Raw genomic sequence first — 19,832 nt, 5'->3', positions numbered from 1 at the left:
GAACTTCATTTGGACAACTTTAAAGATGATTTTCTCAATATTTAGATTTTTTTGCACCCTCAGATTCCAGATTTTCAAATAGTTGTATCTCAGCCAAATATTGTCCGATCCTAACAAACCATACATCAATGGAAAGATTATTTATTCAGCCTTCAGATGATGTATAAATCTAAATTTCGGAAAATTTACTCTTATTTACTGCTTTTTTGGTCTTCTGGTCATTTCTTTGTCATTTTTCTATGCTACAATTTTGCCTTCTCCTCTCACAGGCCAAATGACAGACCCAGAGAGGGAAGAGAGGGAGCTTGTCCAGTCCCTGAAGGAATACATTGAAGCAGAAGAGTTGAAACTCGAGAGGTGAGTCAGGTGAGTCTTTCACTAGAATATATGACTGCACATGAACCAGTGACTCATCTGTGTTTTTTTTTTTGTCCATCTGCTGGCTTCAGCTGGGCTAATAAACTGGATATGTTGACCCGTGCATCCACGTCGGACCCTGAAGGCTTCCTGGCTCACCCGGTGAACGCCTACAAGCTGATGAAGAGACTCAACACCGAGTGGTCCGAGTTAGAGAGTCTGGTGCTGCAGGACCCGTCCGATGGTACAGTATATCAGCTTTCATCACAAGTCATGGAAGATTCAACTTTGAGAAAATTGTAATGGGAAATGTTAAAATCAAAAAATGGTCAGGATTGGACTGTAGATTCATGATAGTTGAATGTTTTTTGACACTATAATTTTGTGTTTTTTTTTTTTTTTGGGCATTAATTTTTCAGCTTCCTTTTGAGATATGACAAGCGGTTGAATTTTTTTTGACACTATAATTTTGTGTTTTTTTTTTTTTTGGGCATTAATTTTTCAGCTTCCTTTTGAGATATGACAAGCGTTTTAGGCTGAAGCAAATGTTGAACATGTTTGAACTGGTGTAAGGTAGAGTTCCCAGACCTGGCAAAAAAAGAAATACAAGTAATATCCTAATAAGTACTGTATATAAAATGTTGTATACGTTATCTGTACACAGTTTGGAATCATTAAGATTTTTTTGAACGATGTTGCATTTATTTGATTGAAAATACAATGAAAAGTACTCTTTTGAAATACTATTACAATTTAAAGAACTGTTTTCTATTTAATATATTCTATTGCATTCTTTATTACATTCTTCACGTTTACATATGTTACTTTCAGAAACTTAAAAAAACACTTGATGTTTGATGTTCTCTGTATCTTACACATTTCCATATCATGGCATAATGAATGAATAACTCCAACTGCTATAAATTTATCCATATTCATACAGTGTACTCACATAAAGCAAAATATACTATATAGCAAATCTCAAATGCTTGATAGTTTTTATATGGCAATGACATTAACAATCCGATCGCCTAGCTCTAAACTGCAAAATGTGGACTATTGATGATTTTCTGTAAAGCTTTTTTGAACAATGTGAAAAGTGCTATGCAAATAAAATTGAGTTCTGTGTAGTGAAATGTGTGTGTGAAGTCATCGCAGACGCTCATTTATTTTCATTGCCTAATGTGAACTTGTGTGAACATGTGTTGCAACATGTTGCCACGTGGAGTTCTTGAGAATGTTTCCACTTAAATGAAAGTCATGCAAGGGATGATAATGTACAGTCATTGTCACTGGAAATAATCAGGACCCCAACATGATGCTGATTATACATACAAGTATATAAAATACATAGAGACTTAAGGTGTAGTTCACCCAAAAATGTATAGAGTTAAACTTTCATTATTCAAAAATATTTAACTACATGATACTGCTATTATCCAATGAGAATCATGCACTCCAAAGCGCTGTGTCTTTATAATCAGGGATTCTCATGCCTTAAGTCATGTGTATTAAAAAGCTCTTATTTTTTTCTTTTCTTCTGAAGGCTTCATATCAAACATGTCTGTGCACAGACAGTATTTCCCTGATGAGGAGGACGAGAAGGGAGCAGCCAAAGCGCTCATGCGTCTGCAGGACACGTATAAACTGGACTCGGAAAGTTTCTCCAAAGGCAAACTGCCAGGTCAGAAGCAACACTCTGGTAACTCTTGTTTTCACATTTCGTTTTCATTTTGAGTCCTTCAGTTAAAGACACTGTGATAAACAGAGACTTGTCATTGCAACACTTTCAAAAGAGGAACAAATCAAATACATCCTTACTATCAGTGGGTTTCTGAGACTTAAATAGAGTTTTTTGCTGCTGAGGCAGTAGTTTTGACATTCTGTTTGTAAATGCATGTGCTTAATTTAGATTTTTTTTTTTTTGTCATTTTGAAATGGGAATGGAACCTTGATTTGGTCATTAGGGGCCAAGCATCAATGGGTAGGGCCAATAGACGATGCCAGTGCAATGCATGCTTTCAATTTCCGCACAGTTAATTCAAATTAATTTTTTTTCTGATTAGGTAATAATAACTTAATGAAGTTGTTCCCGATCACAATATAAATTACATTTAAAACAGCTCAATTAACACAATTTAAACCATAAAGATTTTATTGTGCAAAAAACGCCAAACCAATTATGGGCTACTAGATGTTTTAAATCAAGTTAGTGGGTCTTCTTCTTCATCAATAGCCATTTCCTGTCGGTACATCGACATCTCTGTGTCACTTTTTTGATCAGTGGTTGCTGTAGCTGCTCTTTTCCCAAGGAGTCTGCCCAGTGAACCCTTTTTCTTAGGCGCAGGAGATTTTCCTTTCTTCTGTTTTCCAGTCATGTATACTCTCCCGCAATGCCTCTTCCAGGCTGTCGGCCGTATGGCTTTCTGGCATGAAGCTTGTTTGTAAGCATTTCGATTCCAGTGTCCACTCTTTGCTGACATAATGTGCGGTCACTGACTGCATGATCTGCGGTCTTCCAGAAGAATTTCCGACCTGGCAGCTCAACACTGCTTGTCAGATGTTTGCAGCATGGCCTTGAATGCGCTCTTCTCTACCGTATTAACAGAAACCATTTCTTTTGCTGGGTAGCGAGTTACAGCATCAGTACACTGCTTCCATTTTTCACTGTCACGCTTGTACTTTTGGCAAAAGTCCCAGAAATGGTTGGTTGGTCCCTAGCTGTTTTACCAAGTTCAGTTGTGCGTGATGGCATGGGCAATGAACTGTGTTCCGCAAGATGGTGCAACGCAAATGGTCATGTAAACACATCTACACATCTATACTCCATACCAGGTGGTATTTTGTCTGGTTCTGGGTAAAACAAAGAACATGCGGGTCGGATCGTAGGTGTTGGATAAAATTAAAATAGTCTAATAATAATTCAATTTAATGTTTTAATCCTCTGACATCTGCTCCGTATCGCTCCTTAGTGGTCAGCTGCTGCAGAGCGTGCCAAAACCGAAATTGCTGATGAGATGAAGACGAAAATATCTAGTGGAAAATGAGACTGTTGCATTTTTAATGATATAATTATTTTCATTGTCCATCGCGCAAGATGTTTCATTGTTGACATTGCCCGACACTAGTACGTAGGCACCTATTGTATTTGTTAGTCGTCATCGTCTTCCTCTTTCTCCGCATTTGAGTCTATGGCAGCCCATAGAACAACTTGCGAGAAAGTTATGAAATTTAGCACACAGATAGAGGACAGTCCCAACATTAACCACAGCTAATTTGGAGTCTCTAACTCAAACCCTCTAGCGCCACCAACTGTCCAAATTTGCACTCATGTTTATGCTAATAACTTGTGATAGAAGTCTAGAAGCAAAATTCTTTTTTCCTCTGATTCTTTGACTCAAGATGATTCGATTGCTTTGTCATTTTCAGTGCAATTGCATGACATCATTTTCCATCATTCCATTTTGAATTTTCAAAAAAAAAAAAATTTTTTCCGCTAAAATCTAACCAGATCATCTTCAGACCATTCTGACAAAAAGTTATCAAATTCAAGTTGATTAGTCAAACTGTTCTTGAATAACGCATTAATTAATTTTTTTTAAAGGGCTCACCAAAGTGGATGTGAGGCTGTGACTTGGCAACTCTTTAGCATCTTGAGACCAAACTTGATGTTATAATAACCACGACCTGAGGCTACCTGCAGTTTTGGCACAATACCACCTAGTGGTCAGGAGATATGAAAAATGGCTATTTTTGCTAATAACTTCTAAACGGTTTGACCAAAAATTACTTATCTCTTTAGATTCGGACCAGCATACCGAGTTGAACCATACCAAATTTACCCATTTTGAATTTTGTCGTAAAATGTCGTATTTTGCAAACAAATTGGTGTATCGTTACGAAACTCGGATTGTGTCTTTGAAATTGCAGTATTTATTATACATGATTTATCTGTGTACATCATTAATTTGTAAAACATTCGTGTGCCCTCATAATTTTTTATCAAAATAATTTCCCCTCCCTCTTGCAACATTTCCTTTTGATTTAGTTTGTTGAAGTACTAAAATAACTAAAATTAAATAAACTGACACTAAAATCAAAAACTTATGAATAAAAATGACAAACAACAAAATTACTAAACTTTAAAATTAATCAAAACTTTTTCATTGCTTGAAATAAAATAAGTATTAACTGAAATTATGTAAAATATAAAAAACCTAAACTTATTTTATTTACAGTCTGACATTAATGACAGCTGGAGTCTCTCAGTGTGATGTGGCTAATAGCTGGGATCGGTCTGACAAGCAACAGTCATAAAGGACTGTTATAAATCATACAGCGTGCACTCCACTTAAAGGAACACCTGGATGTGGTCTAATATAATACCCATACTGAAACCTGTGATAAACTAGTATCGTTCTGTCCACAGGGGTGCGCTACAACGCTCAGCTGACAGTGGATGACTGCTTTGACATGGGGAAACTGGCCTACAATGAGAATGACTACTATCATTCAGTGCTGTGGATGCAGCAGGCGCTCAGACAGATGGACTCGGGAGAAGACGCCAAGACGCCCAAAGCTGATATTTTAGATTATCTGAGTTACTCCGTCTATCAGATGGGTGACCTGTCACGAGCTATCGAACTCACCCGACGCTTGGTGGCCATCGGTAGGCCATCTCTCTCTCTCTCCTTGTTATGTTTGAACAGCAAATTGTCACTAGATGATCATTAGGAAATGTAATAGCCACATAAAATCACACAAAACTCTTATATGTATTACATGGAATCTAAGAAAAATATCTGATGCCGTTTTTTTGGCTGTATTTCTCGACCATTGCAAATTGCATGTCCTGTGCTGTGTGTACTTGCAGATCCCAGCCACCAGAGGGCAGGAGGAAACCTGCACTACTTTGAGCGGCTGCTCTCTAAGGAGCTGAGGGACTTGGGTCGGAGCCAGCAGGAGCCTGCGGACGAGAGGCCCATTCAGCTGGACACTTATGAGCGGCCCAAAGACTACCTGCCCGAGAGAGAGGTGTACGAGGCCCTCTGCAGGGGAGAGGGAGTCAAAATGGTGAGCGCAGCTTATATCCCAAATGCACAATGAGGGAATTATTTGCCCTTTTCACTTTATTGCTTTTGTAAGCCGTGATTATTTTGAGTCATTTACAGTGTCTCATGTTTTAAACTTTCATTATATTATATACTGGTCAAAAGTTTGGAATAATTAGGATATTTTTAATGTCTTTGAAAGAAGTCTTTTTTTCTTTGATTAAAAATACAGTAAAAACCGTAATATTGTGAAATATTATTACAAATAAAAATTTCTGTTTTCTATGTGAATATCTGTTAAACTGTAATGTATTTCTGTGATGCGCAGCTGTATTTTCAGCATCATTACTCCAGTCTTCAGTGTCACATGATCTTCAGAAATCATTATAATATGCTGATTTGCTGCTTAAGAAACATTTCTGATTATTATCAATGTTGAAAAAAGTTTTTTTCTGCTTAATAGTTTTGTGTGAACTGTAATACACTACTGTTTAAAGGTTTGGGGTATGTACAGTTTTGCGTTAAACAGGATGCATTAAATTGATCAAAAGTGACATTAAGAAATTTATAACAATGCAAAAAAATTATATTTTAAGTAAATGCTGTTTGAATTTTCTATTCATCAAAGAATACTGGTAAAAAAATTTATATATATATATATATATATATATTAAGCAGCAAAAACTGTTTTCAACACTGATAATAATAAGAACCAAAATACTTGAGCACCAATAATAATTAATAACAACTCATCAGCAAATCAGCATATTAAAATGATTTCTGAAGGATCATGTGACACTGAAGACTGGTGTAATGATGCTGAAAATCGCAGCAATAAATTTAATTTTACAATATTTTCAAATAGAAATTAGTTATTTTAAATTGTAAAAATATTTTGCGATATTTCATTTTAACTGTATTTTTGAACAAATAAATGCAGCCTTGGTGAGCATGAGGGACATCTTTCAAATGCATTAAAACATCTGAATTATTCCACACTTTTATAATAAATACATACAATATAAATATGTATATTATGCAGACAGTATGAAAGGAAACAAGATTGCGATTCTATCTAACTAACACGTTAACACACAAGTAGGGATGCTCTGATCAGGATTTTTGCAGCTGATACTGAGTACCGATTTCTTGTCATGGTGATCGGCCGATACCGATGCAGATTCTGATGCTTCAAGCTTTATATAGACGGTTTCTGCAACGATTTGTATCGTGAAAAGCGCTATACAAATAAACTTGAATTGAATTGAATCGGCTGATACCGATGCAGATTCTGATGCTTCAAGCTTTATATAGACGGTTTCAATGGGCGCACGCGCCTGGCCCGAAGTTGACTTCGGGTCTGTGTTTGTTTATCAGTCTGGCTATGAGTAGACTGAAGTTGGGCTCATGTTCCGTCCTCCACGCTGTGACAACTCACAAAAGACTATTTTTAAACAAGCAGTGCGGAGAGGCGCTTCAGAAACGTGCCGCGGCTGGCTGATAAACACAAGCACTGACTAGAGCGGCCGCGATCAGCTACGGTGGCCGTGGAGCCGTAACGCGTCGCAGACGCATGCAGTGAGGCGCAGATCAGCTCTAACGTCACTGAATCTGCTGTGTAGATGAATCATGCAAAACATACACGACAAACAGCGAATTTTTCATTGTTTCTCGAAACGTCATAGCATTTCCACACCGGCAATGACATGACTGCGGCGCCAAATCATTTATGTCCCCACACATCATGTACGTCGTAACGCGTTGACGACATCAAATTGCGATCGGTTCCTGAGATCGGCCAAGTTGGTGAGTACCGATCGAGTCATAAAATACGATTATCGATCGATCGGAGCATCCCTACACACAAGTCTTGTGGCTGTAGTTTCGAATCATTGTGTATTTTAATGTTTATTTCTGTTCAGTGTCTTGCCACATAGAATTCTATTCATCCAGTCTTTATCTAAATCTCAGTTTAAACTTGAATACATAAATGTAAATAAACAAATCATAAAATTAGCAGTAGGTTGTTATAAAAAGCTATAAAAGTTTTTTTCCCTCTTAATTTCCCAACAGACTTCAAAGAGACGTAGCAGACTGTTGTGCCGTTATCAGGATGGCAACAGGAACCCGCGTCTGCTGCTCAAGCCAATGAAGGAGGAGGATGAGTGGGACAGTCCTCATATCGTTCGCTTTCTGGAGGCCCTCTCTGATGAAGAGATAAAGAAGATCAAGGAGCTGGCCAAACCCAAGGTGAGTGTGCAGATGGACACAGATGGACAGTATATCGGCATGAGTCTAAATACAATCCATATATAGACCATGGACAGTATATAGATTTATATAGACGCATATAGACGTCTGTATGACATCTATATGCGTCTATATGGACAGTAAATAGGCATGAGTCTATACTGTCCATATATAGACCATGGACAGTATATAGACTCATAGACCCATATAGATGTCTATATGACATCTTAATGCGTCTATATGGACAGTATATAGGCATGAATCTATATACTGTCCATATATAGACCATGGACAGTATATAGACGCATATAGACGTCTATATGACACCTATATGCATCTATATGGACAGTATATAGGCATGAATCTATATACTGTCCATATATAGACCATGGACAGTATATAGATTCATATAGACGCATATAGACGTCTATGACATCTATACGCGTCTATATGGACAGTAAATAGGCATGAGTCTATACTGTCCATATATAGACCATGGACAGTATATAGACTCATAGACCCATATAGATGTCTATATGACATCTTAATGCGTCTATATGGACAGTATATAGGCATGAGTCTATTATATATATATATATATATATATAAATATAATTATACACATCAACATGTGACATGTGAGTACACATGTGAGTATGTGTTTTTTTTGACATTGACACATCACCTGTTTAAAATCTGAATGTGAATGCAAAGCTAATTATGAGTTGTTCTCTGTAGCTTTCAAGAGCCACAGTCCGAGATCCAAACACCGGTGTTCTGACGGTCGCCCATTACAGAGTTTCCAAAAGGTGAGCTCGTATACATCAGTTCATTTAATGGTATTCATGTCTGGCTTGATAAGAACATAAGGTGACTCGGGATGGACGGTATGACCGTAGAAAAGTGTTCATTTCGCTATATGACACCTATATGCATCTATATGGACAGTATATAGGCATGAATCTATATACTGTCCATATATAGACCATGGACAGTATATAGACTCATAGACCCATATAGATGTCTATATGACATCTTAATGCGTCTATATGGACAGTATATAGGCATGAATCTATATACTGTCCATATATAGACCATGGACAGTATATAGACGCATATAGACGTCTATATGACACCTATATGCATCTATATGGACAGTATATAGGCATGAATCTATATACTGTCCATATATAGACCATGGACAGTATATAGATTCATATAGACGCATATAGACGTCTATGACATCTATACGCGTCTATATGGACAGTAAATAGGCATGAGTCTATACTGTCCATATATAGACCATGGACAGTATATAGACTCATAGACACATATATATGTCTATATGACATCTTAATGCGTCTATATGGACAGTATATAGGCATGAGTCTATATACTGTCCATATGTAGACCATGGACAGTATATAGACTCATAGACACATATATGTCTATATGACATCTTAATGCGTCTATATGGACAGTATATAGGCATGAGTCTATATACTGTCCATATATAGACCATGGACAGTATATAGACGCGTATAGACGTCTATATGACATCTATATGCATCTATATGGACAGTATATAGGCATGAATCTATATACTGTCCATATATAGACCATGGACAGTATATAGATTCATATAGATGCATATAGATGTCTATATGAATATATAATATATAAAGCTGCTTTGAAACAATGTGTATTGTGAAAAGCGCTATACAAATAAATTTGAATTGAATATATAGACCATGGACAGTATATAGACTCATATAAACAGTATATAGACGCATTTGACTAGATTAAAGAAGTAGTTCACCCTAAAATGAGTTTTTAAAAATTTTTTATAACAAGGGTTAATTTCCCCTAAATAATCACACATACCATAAAAGCCTATTTGTGCTTTTATTCTGAATTATGAATAAGACAGAAAGCTTTTGTTTCACATCAAATGCATGTTTGTTAGTGTAGTCTTTTACTTTTATATCTGGACTCAACTAAATCTTTTGTTCTTGAGTTATTTGTTTTAATGTGTTGCTACTATCTGACAGTCACTGCCTCCAAAGATGCTAATTTGAAGAAACAGGCTTAGTATTAGGGATGCACCAAAATTTCGGCCGCCGAAAATGGCATTTGGGCGCACCGCACCGCCCACTAAATAATATAGTAATTTTAAATAAAATTAATTATTATTATAAATATTGATATTTAATATTAATATATTTTCTGTTCAATTGTATTGTTACTTTCAATAAAAGTGTGGTTATTTTATTGGCTTGTGTTTTTTTTTTAAATTTAGTATCATTAAATTAAAAAGTCTTACAAAATTACTTTATATTATTTAATAAAAAAATTATTATTCATTAAATTAAAAAGTCTTACAAAATTACTTTATATTATTTAATAAAATAATAAATTATTATTACAACGCATTTTCGGTTTCATTTTTCGGCCCAGAATTTTCATTTCGGTGCATCCCTACTTAGTATTGATAAAAATGTTAAGATTAAAAAATGTATTGCACGCATTTGTTTTAGTGAGCACAGGGCACAAAGATAAACAAGATGCTGTAAAATAAAAAAAATTATTTAAACAATTGATATCCACATTAAATAAAAACTATTTACAAACCAAACAAATGTAATTTGCTGTCTGTAATTATAATACTTAAATATCATTTTTCTTTTGTCATTTGAGCTTAAAGGGAACGTCATATAAAGCTTTCGCTGATTTAATTTATGAACTTTAACCACTTACATTACTTTCATTGTGAAGACAAACTGGACGCAGCGAAAAAAACAACAATAATCACAGGCTTCATAAGAAATTAAAAATGAAGTCTAATAGTCTTGCTACATAGAAATATGGAGTTGATAGATGAACCTGAGAGACTTATTCATGGTCACAATTAAACAAAGCAATTTTGTTTTATTTTATCAGCTTATGACAAACTAACAAATTTGTTTAGCTTATATATTAAAGTTGTGATCAAACGGAAGTAGTGACAGATCTTTTTTTCCGTATTGATAAATCAGAGTGTGACATTATCAAAAAAGAAAAGATGTTGGGCGGGACTTGGTTCTGTGCATCGGTTGTGGATTGGCTGTTAAGATGTGGGCGTTGCATTCAGTGGAGACAGATGAAAGCAATCTTTCAGTTTAAGCGATCTAAATGATTGTCCTGCATACGTGGACGGTATGACCGTAGAAAAGTGTTCATTTCGCAATACGAAGCATATCACAGTAGATATATTTGCGTGGATATTGATGGAAATCTTGTGCTCAATTGCTGATATTCAGAACAGCATCACTCTTGATCATGTGATTGCTTGAATAAACTGGATTTGTCATTATATTCATTACAAAATAAGTATATTATGATATACCCTTACTGTAATGTAAAATTTTTCATTCTGTGATTTGATCATAGTTTTCACCCCTAGGCAATACATTAATAAGTGTACTTATTTGATATTGAAACACAGCTGTTGAACAGAATTTTGCCCATTTCTTGTTTTGTGATGATGTTCTTGTCTTCTGGTGTGTCTGCAGCGCGTGGTTAGAAGAGGAAGATGATCCAGTGATCGCTCGGGTCAATCAGAGAATAGAGGACGTCACTGGATTATCTGTAAACACTGCAGAACTTCTACAGGTCACTCATCCAAAATACTCCAGAAAATCACACACACAATCTGTGGTCTCCATAGGCTGCAGTCTCACACCATATCATATCATATATCATATATATCATATCATATATCATATAATATATCATATATATCATATCATATATCTCATATATCATATGTCTCATATATCATATCTCATATCTCATTTATCATTTATCATATAATTTATCATATATCATTTATCATTGATCATATATCTCATATGTCATATCATATCTCATTTATCATATATCATAGCATATATTATATCATTTATCATATCATATATCATATATCATATATCATATCATTTATCATTTATCATATATCATATATCTCATATATCATATATCATATAATTTATCATATCATATATCATTTATCATATCATATATCATATATCATCATTTATCATATATCATATCATATATCTCATATATCATATCTCATATATCATATATTATATATCATTTATCATATCATATATGATATCATATATCATATATCTCATATCTCATATATCATTTATCATATCATTTATCATATCATTTATCATATCATATATCATATATCTCATATATCATATATCATATATCATATCATATATCATATCATTTATCATATATCATATATCTCATATATCATATATCATATATATCATATCATTTATCATATGTCATATATCTCATATATCATATATCATATATCATTTATCATACATATCATATATCATATCATTTATCATATATCATTTATCATATATCATATATCATATCATTTATCATATCATATATCATATATCATTTATCATCATATGTCACATCACAGTAGAATGTACTTCTGAAATTAATATTAATAATACCATTATTAAAACCTAATTTAAGGAATAATCACAAACCATTCTCTTCCATGTTTTAAATTTAACAATAAACATCTGTTGTGCAGCACTTTGTTTGTCAAAAATAAAAGGAATTGTTACATTTTCACTTGATTTACATTTTAGAAGTTTAAATTATAATATAGTATAATATAGACTTTAGAGACAGTATTGCATATTATATTATAATATAATATGGAATAGCATATAGAAAATAATGCACGTTAAAATAACAGCAATCATATTTGGTCACACTTTATTTTAAGGTCCAATTCTCGCTATTAACAAACAATTAACTATGACTTTTGCCTCAATAAACTCCTAATTTGCTGCTTATTAATAGTTAGTAAGGTAGTTGTTAGTTTAGGTATGGGGTCTATTAAGGGATCTAAAATATGATCATGCAGAATAAGACATTAATATGTGCTTTATAAGTACTAATAAACCGTTAATGTGCTAGTAATATGCATGCAAGGTAATAGTGAGAATTGTTGTTAAAATAAAGTTTCAGATTGTTGACCCACATGATTTAATTTGCACACAATGCTTATGTAAACAGTGAATTGTCTCTGTTGTGATTCTGATACAGAATTTGTGGGAAAAGGGTTTTCTTATAACTTCTGTTGAATCTTAGGTGGCTAACTATGGCGTTGGAGGTCAATATGAACCACATTATGATTTCTCAAGGGTAAGACCTTTGTGCAAGAACAGTGGCATGTGCATGAAGAAATATCAGAGACCGTTTTTATTAAAAACAATGCAATGGCATATTTATATTTCTCTGATAGTTAAGAAAATGTATATATCAGTGGGACTTTTTTTTTTACTGTCAGCTGACACACAATATCCATTTCTCATCTTTATCCATATTTTGTACATAAAACATTTGTTGAGACCCATTCCAATTGCGGTTGGAGGAATTACGTTAGATTAGAATTAACTCAAGAATAAAGACTGAAATTAAATAAGGTGTATACGTTAAGTTATTTAGTTCTAATGTTCATTGTCAATCACAGAAATACGGCTTATTATCAACAAGGTTTATTATTTATGATAAATAACAGAAGCATGGATGTGGGTAAGGCCAAAATAAACAAAGTAATCACTAGCTACTGAGGTGGTCAATCTAAACTTGCCTAAAGAAAAGGAAAAAAATAAGATTATTATGATAATTATTGAAAGTTTTATTCTTTTTAATAATATGTTTTATGTGGAATATAGTGTGTCACCTGATGGCAAAATCCCATTTAAAATGTATCTAAGGGTACGTTTACACGACAACTATGTTCTGAAAACAGAACAGTTTTTCCTTCGAATTTTTGTGAAAGTTTTGCATGCAGACGACAACGTCAAAATGATGTATTATTCATGCCAGGCCAGTAGATGGCGATGTCACTTTGTAAAGAAACACTACGCACATACGCATTCCTGTAGACATGTAATATGCATGTGTATGACGTCACTGTTTACACGAAATTCACATTTATGTAGTTTGCACAGAGATGATAATGGTATAATTTTCAAAAACTTGTACTTTGAAACTCGTTTTCAAAAATGTATTGCATTTTCAGGCCCCCAATAGGTGGTTGTCATGTAAATGAATGGCCAAAAAGCATCAAAAGTTTTCCATTTTTAGTTGAAAATGGTCGTGTAAACGCCCCCTACAGTAAAAGGTTGGAATGGCAGCTTACAGTGCACATTTTTATTGCTGGTGGTAATAAATTTCCTGACAATGTCATAGGGATTTTTATTGCTTATGAAAATGGGAATGCATTAGACATTTTGATTTTGACGAAAGTACCACATAAACCACTGGCGCTGAACTATTCTCCTAAGAAGATTATTTTACATTGAGTACATGTTTGTAAATTGATTTGACAGCCAACACTCAGCTTTTATGTTGTCATATTGAAGATAAAGTAACGTTGCCTCAGAGGCGGAGATGTTCCACTGCTGCACTTCAGTCTGGTTTAAAAGTTACAAACGTCTGTTGCAGCGTCCTTTTGACGGCAACCTCAAGGTTGATGGAAATAGACTTGCCAGCTTTCTGAACTACGTAAGTACATGTGTTGTGCTTCTGCTTCTCTGCCTGTCTTTACTCTAAAATTTTATCTTCATAGAAAGATGAACCTGATGCTTTCAAATCATTAGGCACTGGAAATCGTGTGGCTACTTTTTTAAATTATGTAAGTATGTGTATCTTGTGGTGCCTGGTATTGCTCTTGTCTTGGCATCAGGTCTTGTAATATAAATCCACATGAACACTACACTACAGCAGTGGTTCTCAACCAGGGACAACAAGACAGAACACGCATCAAAAGAAGCCAAACAACTCAAAATATGGATTTAAAAAAAAAATTGAATTCACACCTTCAACGACTGTTTGTTTGCATTGAAGAACCAGGATTCACACTGTCTGGATGTATGAGGGGGCCGGTTTTTAAAAGTGAGATTTATAGACCTGGAAAAGTCTGTATCAATTGTAAAAAGTATTTAAAAAAATCTAGTAAGTTATGAACAACTGAAACAGTTGTTCTGGATAAAATGGGCGTCTTGCTTGAGAATCGGTGCATTACACTTTCACAGCACTTTTAAGGCCACTGTGCATATTTTGTGACAATATAATATCTTTGAATAGCAGATACACTTAATCCAGACTGTTACATAGCACATTAAAAGACAACACAATGATAAAAATAAAAGCAAGACTCCCTTTATATAGTTATATAGCATAAATGTAAATGGCACCAAACATGCCATGACTTCTGGGTAGTGCTATTTACAATATTTACACAAATGCAAAAAGAAAGAAATGCACTTAAATACAATACAATGATGAAAATTGGCTTCTTAGTATTACTTTTGTTTCTAACTTGCCTTTATTTTGGACAGAATTTGTATCTTTTGCATTAAAAAAATCACACTCATATTCTGCATTATATAGTACTTTTTAAAAATATTTTTCCACAACAAAAATGTGAAACTCTGATGGCATACCATGTTGTACTGCTTTGCGGTGAAAGTTGGATGTTGAGAATCTTTCTTCATTACAGATGAGTGATGTTGAGGCTGGTGGGGCGACGGTTTTCCCTGATTTCGGTGCTGCTTTTTGGCCTAGAAAGGTATGGACAATTTTTTTAAACCTTTAATAAAACATGAATGAAATCATTACATCAATGATGATGATACTGCAATAATCACTTTTTTGTTACATATTGTAGCTATATGCGGTATATGTAGAAGATACAGTATTACACGTGCTGAAATACTCCTGTTACATTGTGTATAAGATAAAAGCAAGCATTGACCGAATAATCGACTAATATTTGGTTATTTGAGATTATTGCATTGCTGAATAACGGTTACCTTTCCCTTGTATCAGTTCCTAAATCTACTAACAGCCTTGTCGATATGTAACACACATTTTGAAAGAATATATATTTTTAGAATCTTTAATTTTATTTCTTAATCTGATATGATTATTTTAAATCCTTTTTATGTAAAGCGCCTTGAAGTGCCATTGTGTATGTAATGTGCTATACAGTAAATGAACCCACCTTGCCTTAAATATTGAGCACTGATGGGAAGATCGGATCACTTTACTGACTCTCTCGTTCAGTCTTGTTCATTAAAATGAACTCATCTTTAAGTCATTTTGTTCATTTGAGTGGCATTAAATGTTAGATTGTCAACAGCCAAGTTCCCCGAACACATCCACCTACGTAATCTTGATCATATTCTGAATTAGGAAATAATTATAATGCAGCCAAAGATAATTTATAAAGGACATAAATGATTACTTTTGTTCATTTGACACAGTGAACAAATCGTTCATAAATAACCCATCACTAATAGCAAGGAAAATACGTTTTTTTTTCTTCTTATTTCTGTATTTTAATATATCAGAATTATGTCACCCATCGATCACCCTGATCTTCAAGCTTTACATCGGCTTGTTATGATCATTTGATAATTTGGTCACTCTTTATTTTAAGGTCCAATTCTCACTATTAACTGTGACTTTTACCTCAATAAACTCTTAATTTGCTGCTTATTAATTGTTAGTATATTATGCTCATGTAGAATACGAGAATAGGTCCTTAAACTAAAGTATTACCATTAGTTATTTTACAGATGCAGCATTTATTCTTAAAGGATCCTCATCTTTCTGTAGGGAACAGCTGTGTTCTGGTACAACCTCTTTAAAAGCGGAGAAGGAGACTACAGAACCAGACATGCGGCCTGTCCTGTTCTAGTCGGCAGTAAATGGGGTAAGTGGACTAAATACAGACTCGTGTGAAGTTTAGTCTTCAAACACTGCTGCCACTTGCCGTGAATAGGCTGCAGATTGGTGTACTTTTTAAATGCACAAATCCCACGTTCTTCAGAGAGAACTGCTACTACTGCTTTTAGATCATAAAATGAACATGGCATAAGAAGTAGGTTGTTTTAAATGCATCAAATGTCCATTCCTCCCCCAATTCTCATTTACAAGTCTTCTCGTTTGGCAGTTTCAAACAAATGGATCCATGAGAGAGGACAAGAGTTCAGACGCCCATGTGGCCTGACTGAAGAGGACTGATCCTGAGCTCGGTTCCAGCCGCAGTTCTGCAAACACGGACACAATCAGACACTCCAGATTCCTCAGGAACGCACATGAGTTCCAGTCAGGCAGGCTGGGGTTTGTGGGCCATTTCTCTTTTATTGAGTGTTTTCATTCACCCCTTCCTTAACATTTCTTGGCAGATTAAACCGGAGTATTGTGTCATGACGGAAATCCCATCGTGTTTATGTAATGCATAAATTATTGTCCTGTTCTTCAGTGTTTATTTTAGATTCTTATATGGTTTGCAATAAAATGTCTGAATTTGAAGTCATGTTTCTTCGTCTGCCTTTTGAGGAGCTGTTTGTATAGAAATATTTTGATTCAACAGAATTTATTACACAAACTTTTGTAATGTTGTAATGTTTGTTGTAATGCAAACTTTAATGTTAGGCTACAACAACCATAAACTGCATCTGAATTGATATTTAGATATATTTACAGACCGCTTATTGCAGCTCAGATGTGGCATGAATGCATTTACACTGCAATTACAATTTCATAAATAATGCTATGAGATTAATGGGTTTTAAATGGGTATTAAAGGGGATAATTCACCCAAAAATTTATTATTCACCTTCATTTCCTGAATGACTTAATTTCTTGTGTGGAACAAAAAAAAAAAAAAAGATAATTTGACAAATTTTTCCCCATACAAGTCAGAAGTCAGTAGTGACTGAAACAGTTTAGTTGCCAACATTCTTCAAAATATCTTCATGTTTCACAAAAGAAAAATGCCATTCAGGTTTGAATCGACATGAATAATTAATGACAGAATTTTCATTTTGGGGTGAATTATCCCTTTAATGGGTGTTTTATTAAAATGGAAATGTGAAATTTAAATATGTTAATGAGTAGGCTGTGGGCTGCGTCTGAAATCGCATACTTCCCTACTAGGCTATACAGTAGGTGAAAAACAGTATGTGACAAAAGAATTATGTCCAAATTCACAGTACTCGTAAAAGAGTAGGCAAAAGTACCCAGATGACCTACTGCTTCCGTCATGATTCTGAATGTACAGCACTTTGGTCCATTTTTATGGTTTTGAAAGTGCTTTATAAATAAAGGTTGAGTTGAGTTAAAAATGTTGAACGACTCACCACCAGCACAAACAATCTCTGTAATGACCTCTTTCTCAATCAGATTTGATACTGTAATGTTTTTGCTGTAAACACATGATGCAACCACAGTTCTCTTTTCAAAGGGAAGACCTCAGTGTCTTCTGGGTTTGTTACCTGGTGTAATTACCTGGTGTAAGCTTGTCTAATCATAGGAGATGATTCAGTCAGACAGTAACACAATTAGCTATAATCTGTTTTCTGGAAAGGTCTGACTTAACTCACCACACTCGCACCATTAGCACATAGAGTCTAGTTTTGACCCTGAACAGAATAAGACTGAACGTTCAGCTTCACAAACGGCTCGAAATGGAGGCAAAGTGGATGATTTTATTGTTCTCAACATGCTGGAGTTTCTGTGGTGCTGTAAATGAGTTCTACTCTTCAACAGGTTAGTGTGTTGTATTGCAATAAGATGAGAAAACAAGAATACTTTGCTCTTTAACCATATTTGTTTTTGTAGATGTGCTAACATACCTGTTTTAAAATGAAATGCTGTGTGCAGATCATATGACGCAGCTTACTGACATCAAAACACAGTTTGCCAAGAGTCTTCATGAATATATAGAAGCACTGGAGAGCCAAGCAGAACTTCTGAGAGGGTAAGTGTTGCTTGTGGAGCTGATACAGAGGAGGGCAAATGAACTGTAAAAACAGAAAATGACAGAATATTTCAACTGACAGAGCCACAAGAAACTTTTTTAGGATTACAGAAAAAAAGTTTAAATGATAAAAGAAAGTGTAAAAGTTTAAACTTGGTAGTATGACGAGAGGAGAGAATGAGATTAGTAAATGTTTAATATTTAGTAAATGCATAGAGCATATTATAAACAGCTACACAAACAGTGAAAGCATGTTAGTTTAGGTTATAGATTATATTAGGTTATATTTCGTTGGTTCATATATAGGTCTAATTAACCCCCGATGCTCTTCATTTAGGAGTTAAATTCATACTCCTCGTGATACTATATTTTAGTTCAATAGTATTTTTTTATCCAATATTTTGTATTTGTATTTCATGGTACTAAAGTATATTCACTACTAGATTATTCAACATTTATGTCTTTATGTAACGATAAAAATATTAGAAAAAATATAACAAATCAAATATAGAATTTTTTTTTTCAAATCCATTTAATGGAGGCAGATTAATCAGGTGGAAAGAAATAAAATCATCTGTAATGGTGTAGCTGCTAGATGCCTGCATAACCGATATAAATATACTTTCAGGGCTGTGCTTTCACTATTTGTTGAGAACAGTGTTTTCAGGCTTAATATAGTTAGGTTTTGCGTTTGGATATATATTTAAACATTATCATTATCTATGTTCTGCCAAAGTTTAGTTTAAAAATGTGACACAAATGAGCAGGAATGCTTTTAAAGAGCTTAATCCATCTGAGTCTGAGCTGATTTTAACTTCTTAGTTGAGTCTGTTGGCCCAGTTTTACCATACATATTGCCATTAATTGCCAATATAGTGCCATGCATTGTCAGTCACACCAGTTCATTTGTGTGTGTCTATTTTGGACTATTTTTGATGTTTCAGAGTTTGCTGTGTGCTTTATTCTGCATTGTGGCTGATTTGTCGATTGTAACCCAAAAAATCTCTGTATTTTCATATTTTTTTCCCCTCTGACATCATTTTGACCATGAAGAATCTATTTTTTTATGACCATTTTGCCTTTTCCAGTTGTCAATTTTGTGTGTATGCTCATATAGCCAGTGCTTGACCGAAGAGCAGCAAAGGGTTAAAAATAAACTATTTATAAATTAATCAAATTAATATTAATATTTCATTTTAAATCCTCAGAAATCATACATTAAGCCTACAAATGTTGAATCTATCAAATAATGAGACTATAAGTCGAGTGTTTGTTCATGATCAGTATCACACACGCACACACACACA

The 19,832-nt window shown here is 34.3% G+C and overlaps 2 protein-coding genes across 6 annotated transcripts in view; both read left to right on the top strand.

Moving 5' to 3' along the window:
• The window catches only part of LOC107728278 (prolyl 4-hydroxylase subunit alpha-2-like), a 20,899-nt gene extending 3,830 nt beyond the window's left edge, over window positions 1–17,069 (top strand). The window contains exons 1-12 of one of the 5 annotated variants that reach the window (XM_016538405.1): window positions 412–601; window positions 1,904–2,041; window positions 4,787–5,026; window positions 5,231–5,430; window positions 7,482–7,658; window positions 8,397–8,467; window positions 11,210–11,309; window positions 12,837–12,890; window positions 14,323–14,388; window positions 15,256–15,324; window positions 16,377–16,473; window positions 16,714–17,069. In XM_016538405.1, the coding sequence (XP_016393891.1) occupies window positions 469–601; window positions 1,904–2,041; window positions 4,787–5,026; window positions 5,231–5,430; window positions 7,482–7,658; window positions 8,397–8,467; window positions 11,210–11,309; window positions 12,837–12,890; window positions 14,323–14,388; window positions 15,256–15,324; window positions 16,377–16,473; window positions 16,714–16,784 (1,416 nt within the window). In that variant the 5' untranslated portion in view covers window positions 412–468 and the 3' untranslated portion in view covers window positions 16,785–17,069. Of the gene's footprint in view, window positions 1–411; window positions 602–1,903; window positions 2,060–4,786; window positions 5,027–5,230; window positions 5,431–7,481; window positions 7,659–8,396; window positions 8,468–11,209; window positions 11,310–12,836; window positions 12,891–14,198; window positions 14,259–14,322; window positions 14,389–15,255; window positions 15,325–16,376; window positions 16,474–16,713 lie in introns of those variants that run through there. The other 4 variants (XM_016538404.1, XM_016538403.1, XM_016538401.1 and 1 more) reach the window with 4 other exon arrangements.
• Window positions 17,070–19,284: 2,215 nt separating this feature from the next.
• The window catches only part of LOC107728265 (prolyl 4-hydroxylase subunit alpha-2-like), a gene marked incomplete at its 3' end in the record, with an annotated part of 2,311 nt that continues 1,763 nt past the window's right edge, over window positions 19,285–19,832 (top strand). The window contains exon 1 of the mRNA XM_016538381.1: window positions 19,285–19,322. Coding sequence (XP_016393867.1) covers window positions 19,285–19,322 — 38 coding nt within the window. The remainder of the gene's footprint in view (window positions 19,323–19,832) is intronic.

This window comes from Sinocyclocheilus rhinocerous, unplaced genomic scaffold, assembly GCF_001515625.1.
Source record: "Sinocyclocheilus rhinocerous isolate Xijiao unplaced genomic scaffold, SAMN03320098_v1.1 scaffold217, whole genome shotgun sequence".
Taxonomy (NCBI): domain Eukaryota; kingdom Metazoa; phylum Chordata; class Actinopteri; order Cypriniformes; family Cyprinidae; genus Sinocyclocheilus; species Sinocyclocheilus rhinocerous.
This window is presented reverse-complemented; position numbering and strand designations above follow the sequence as displayed.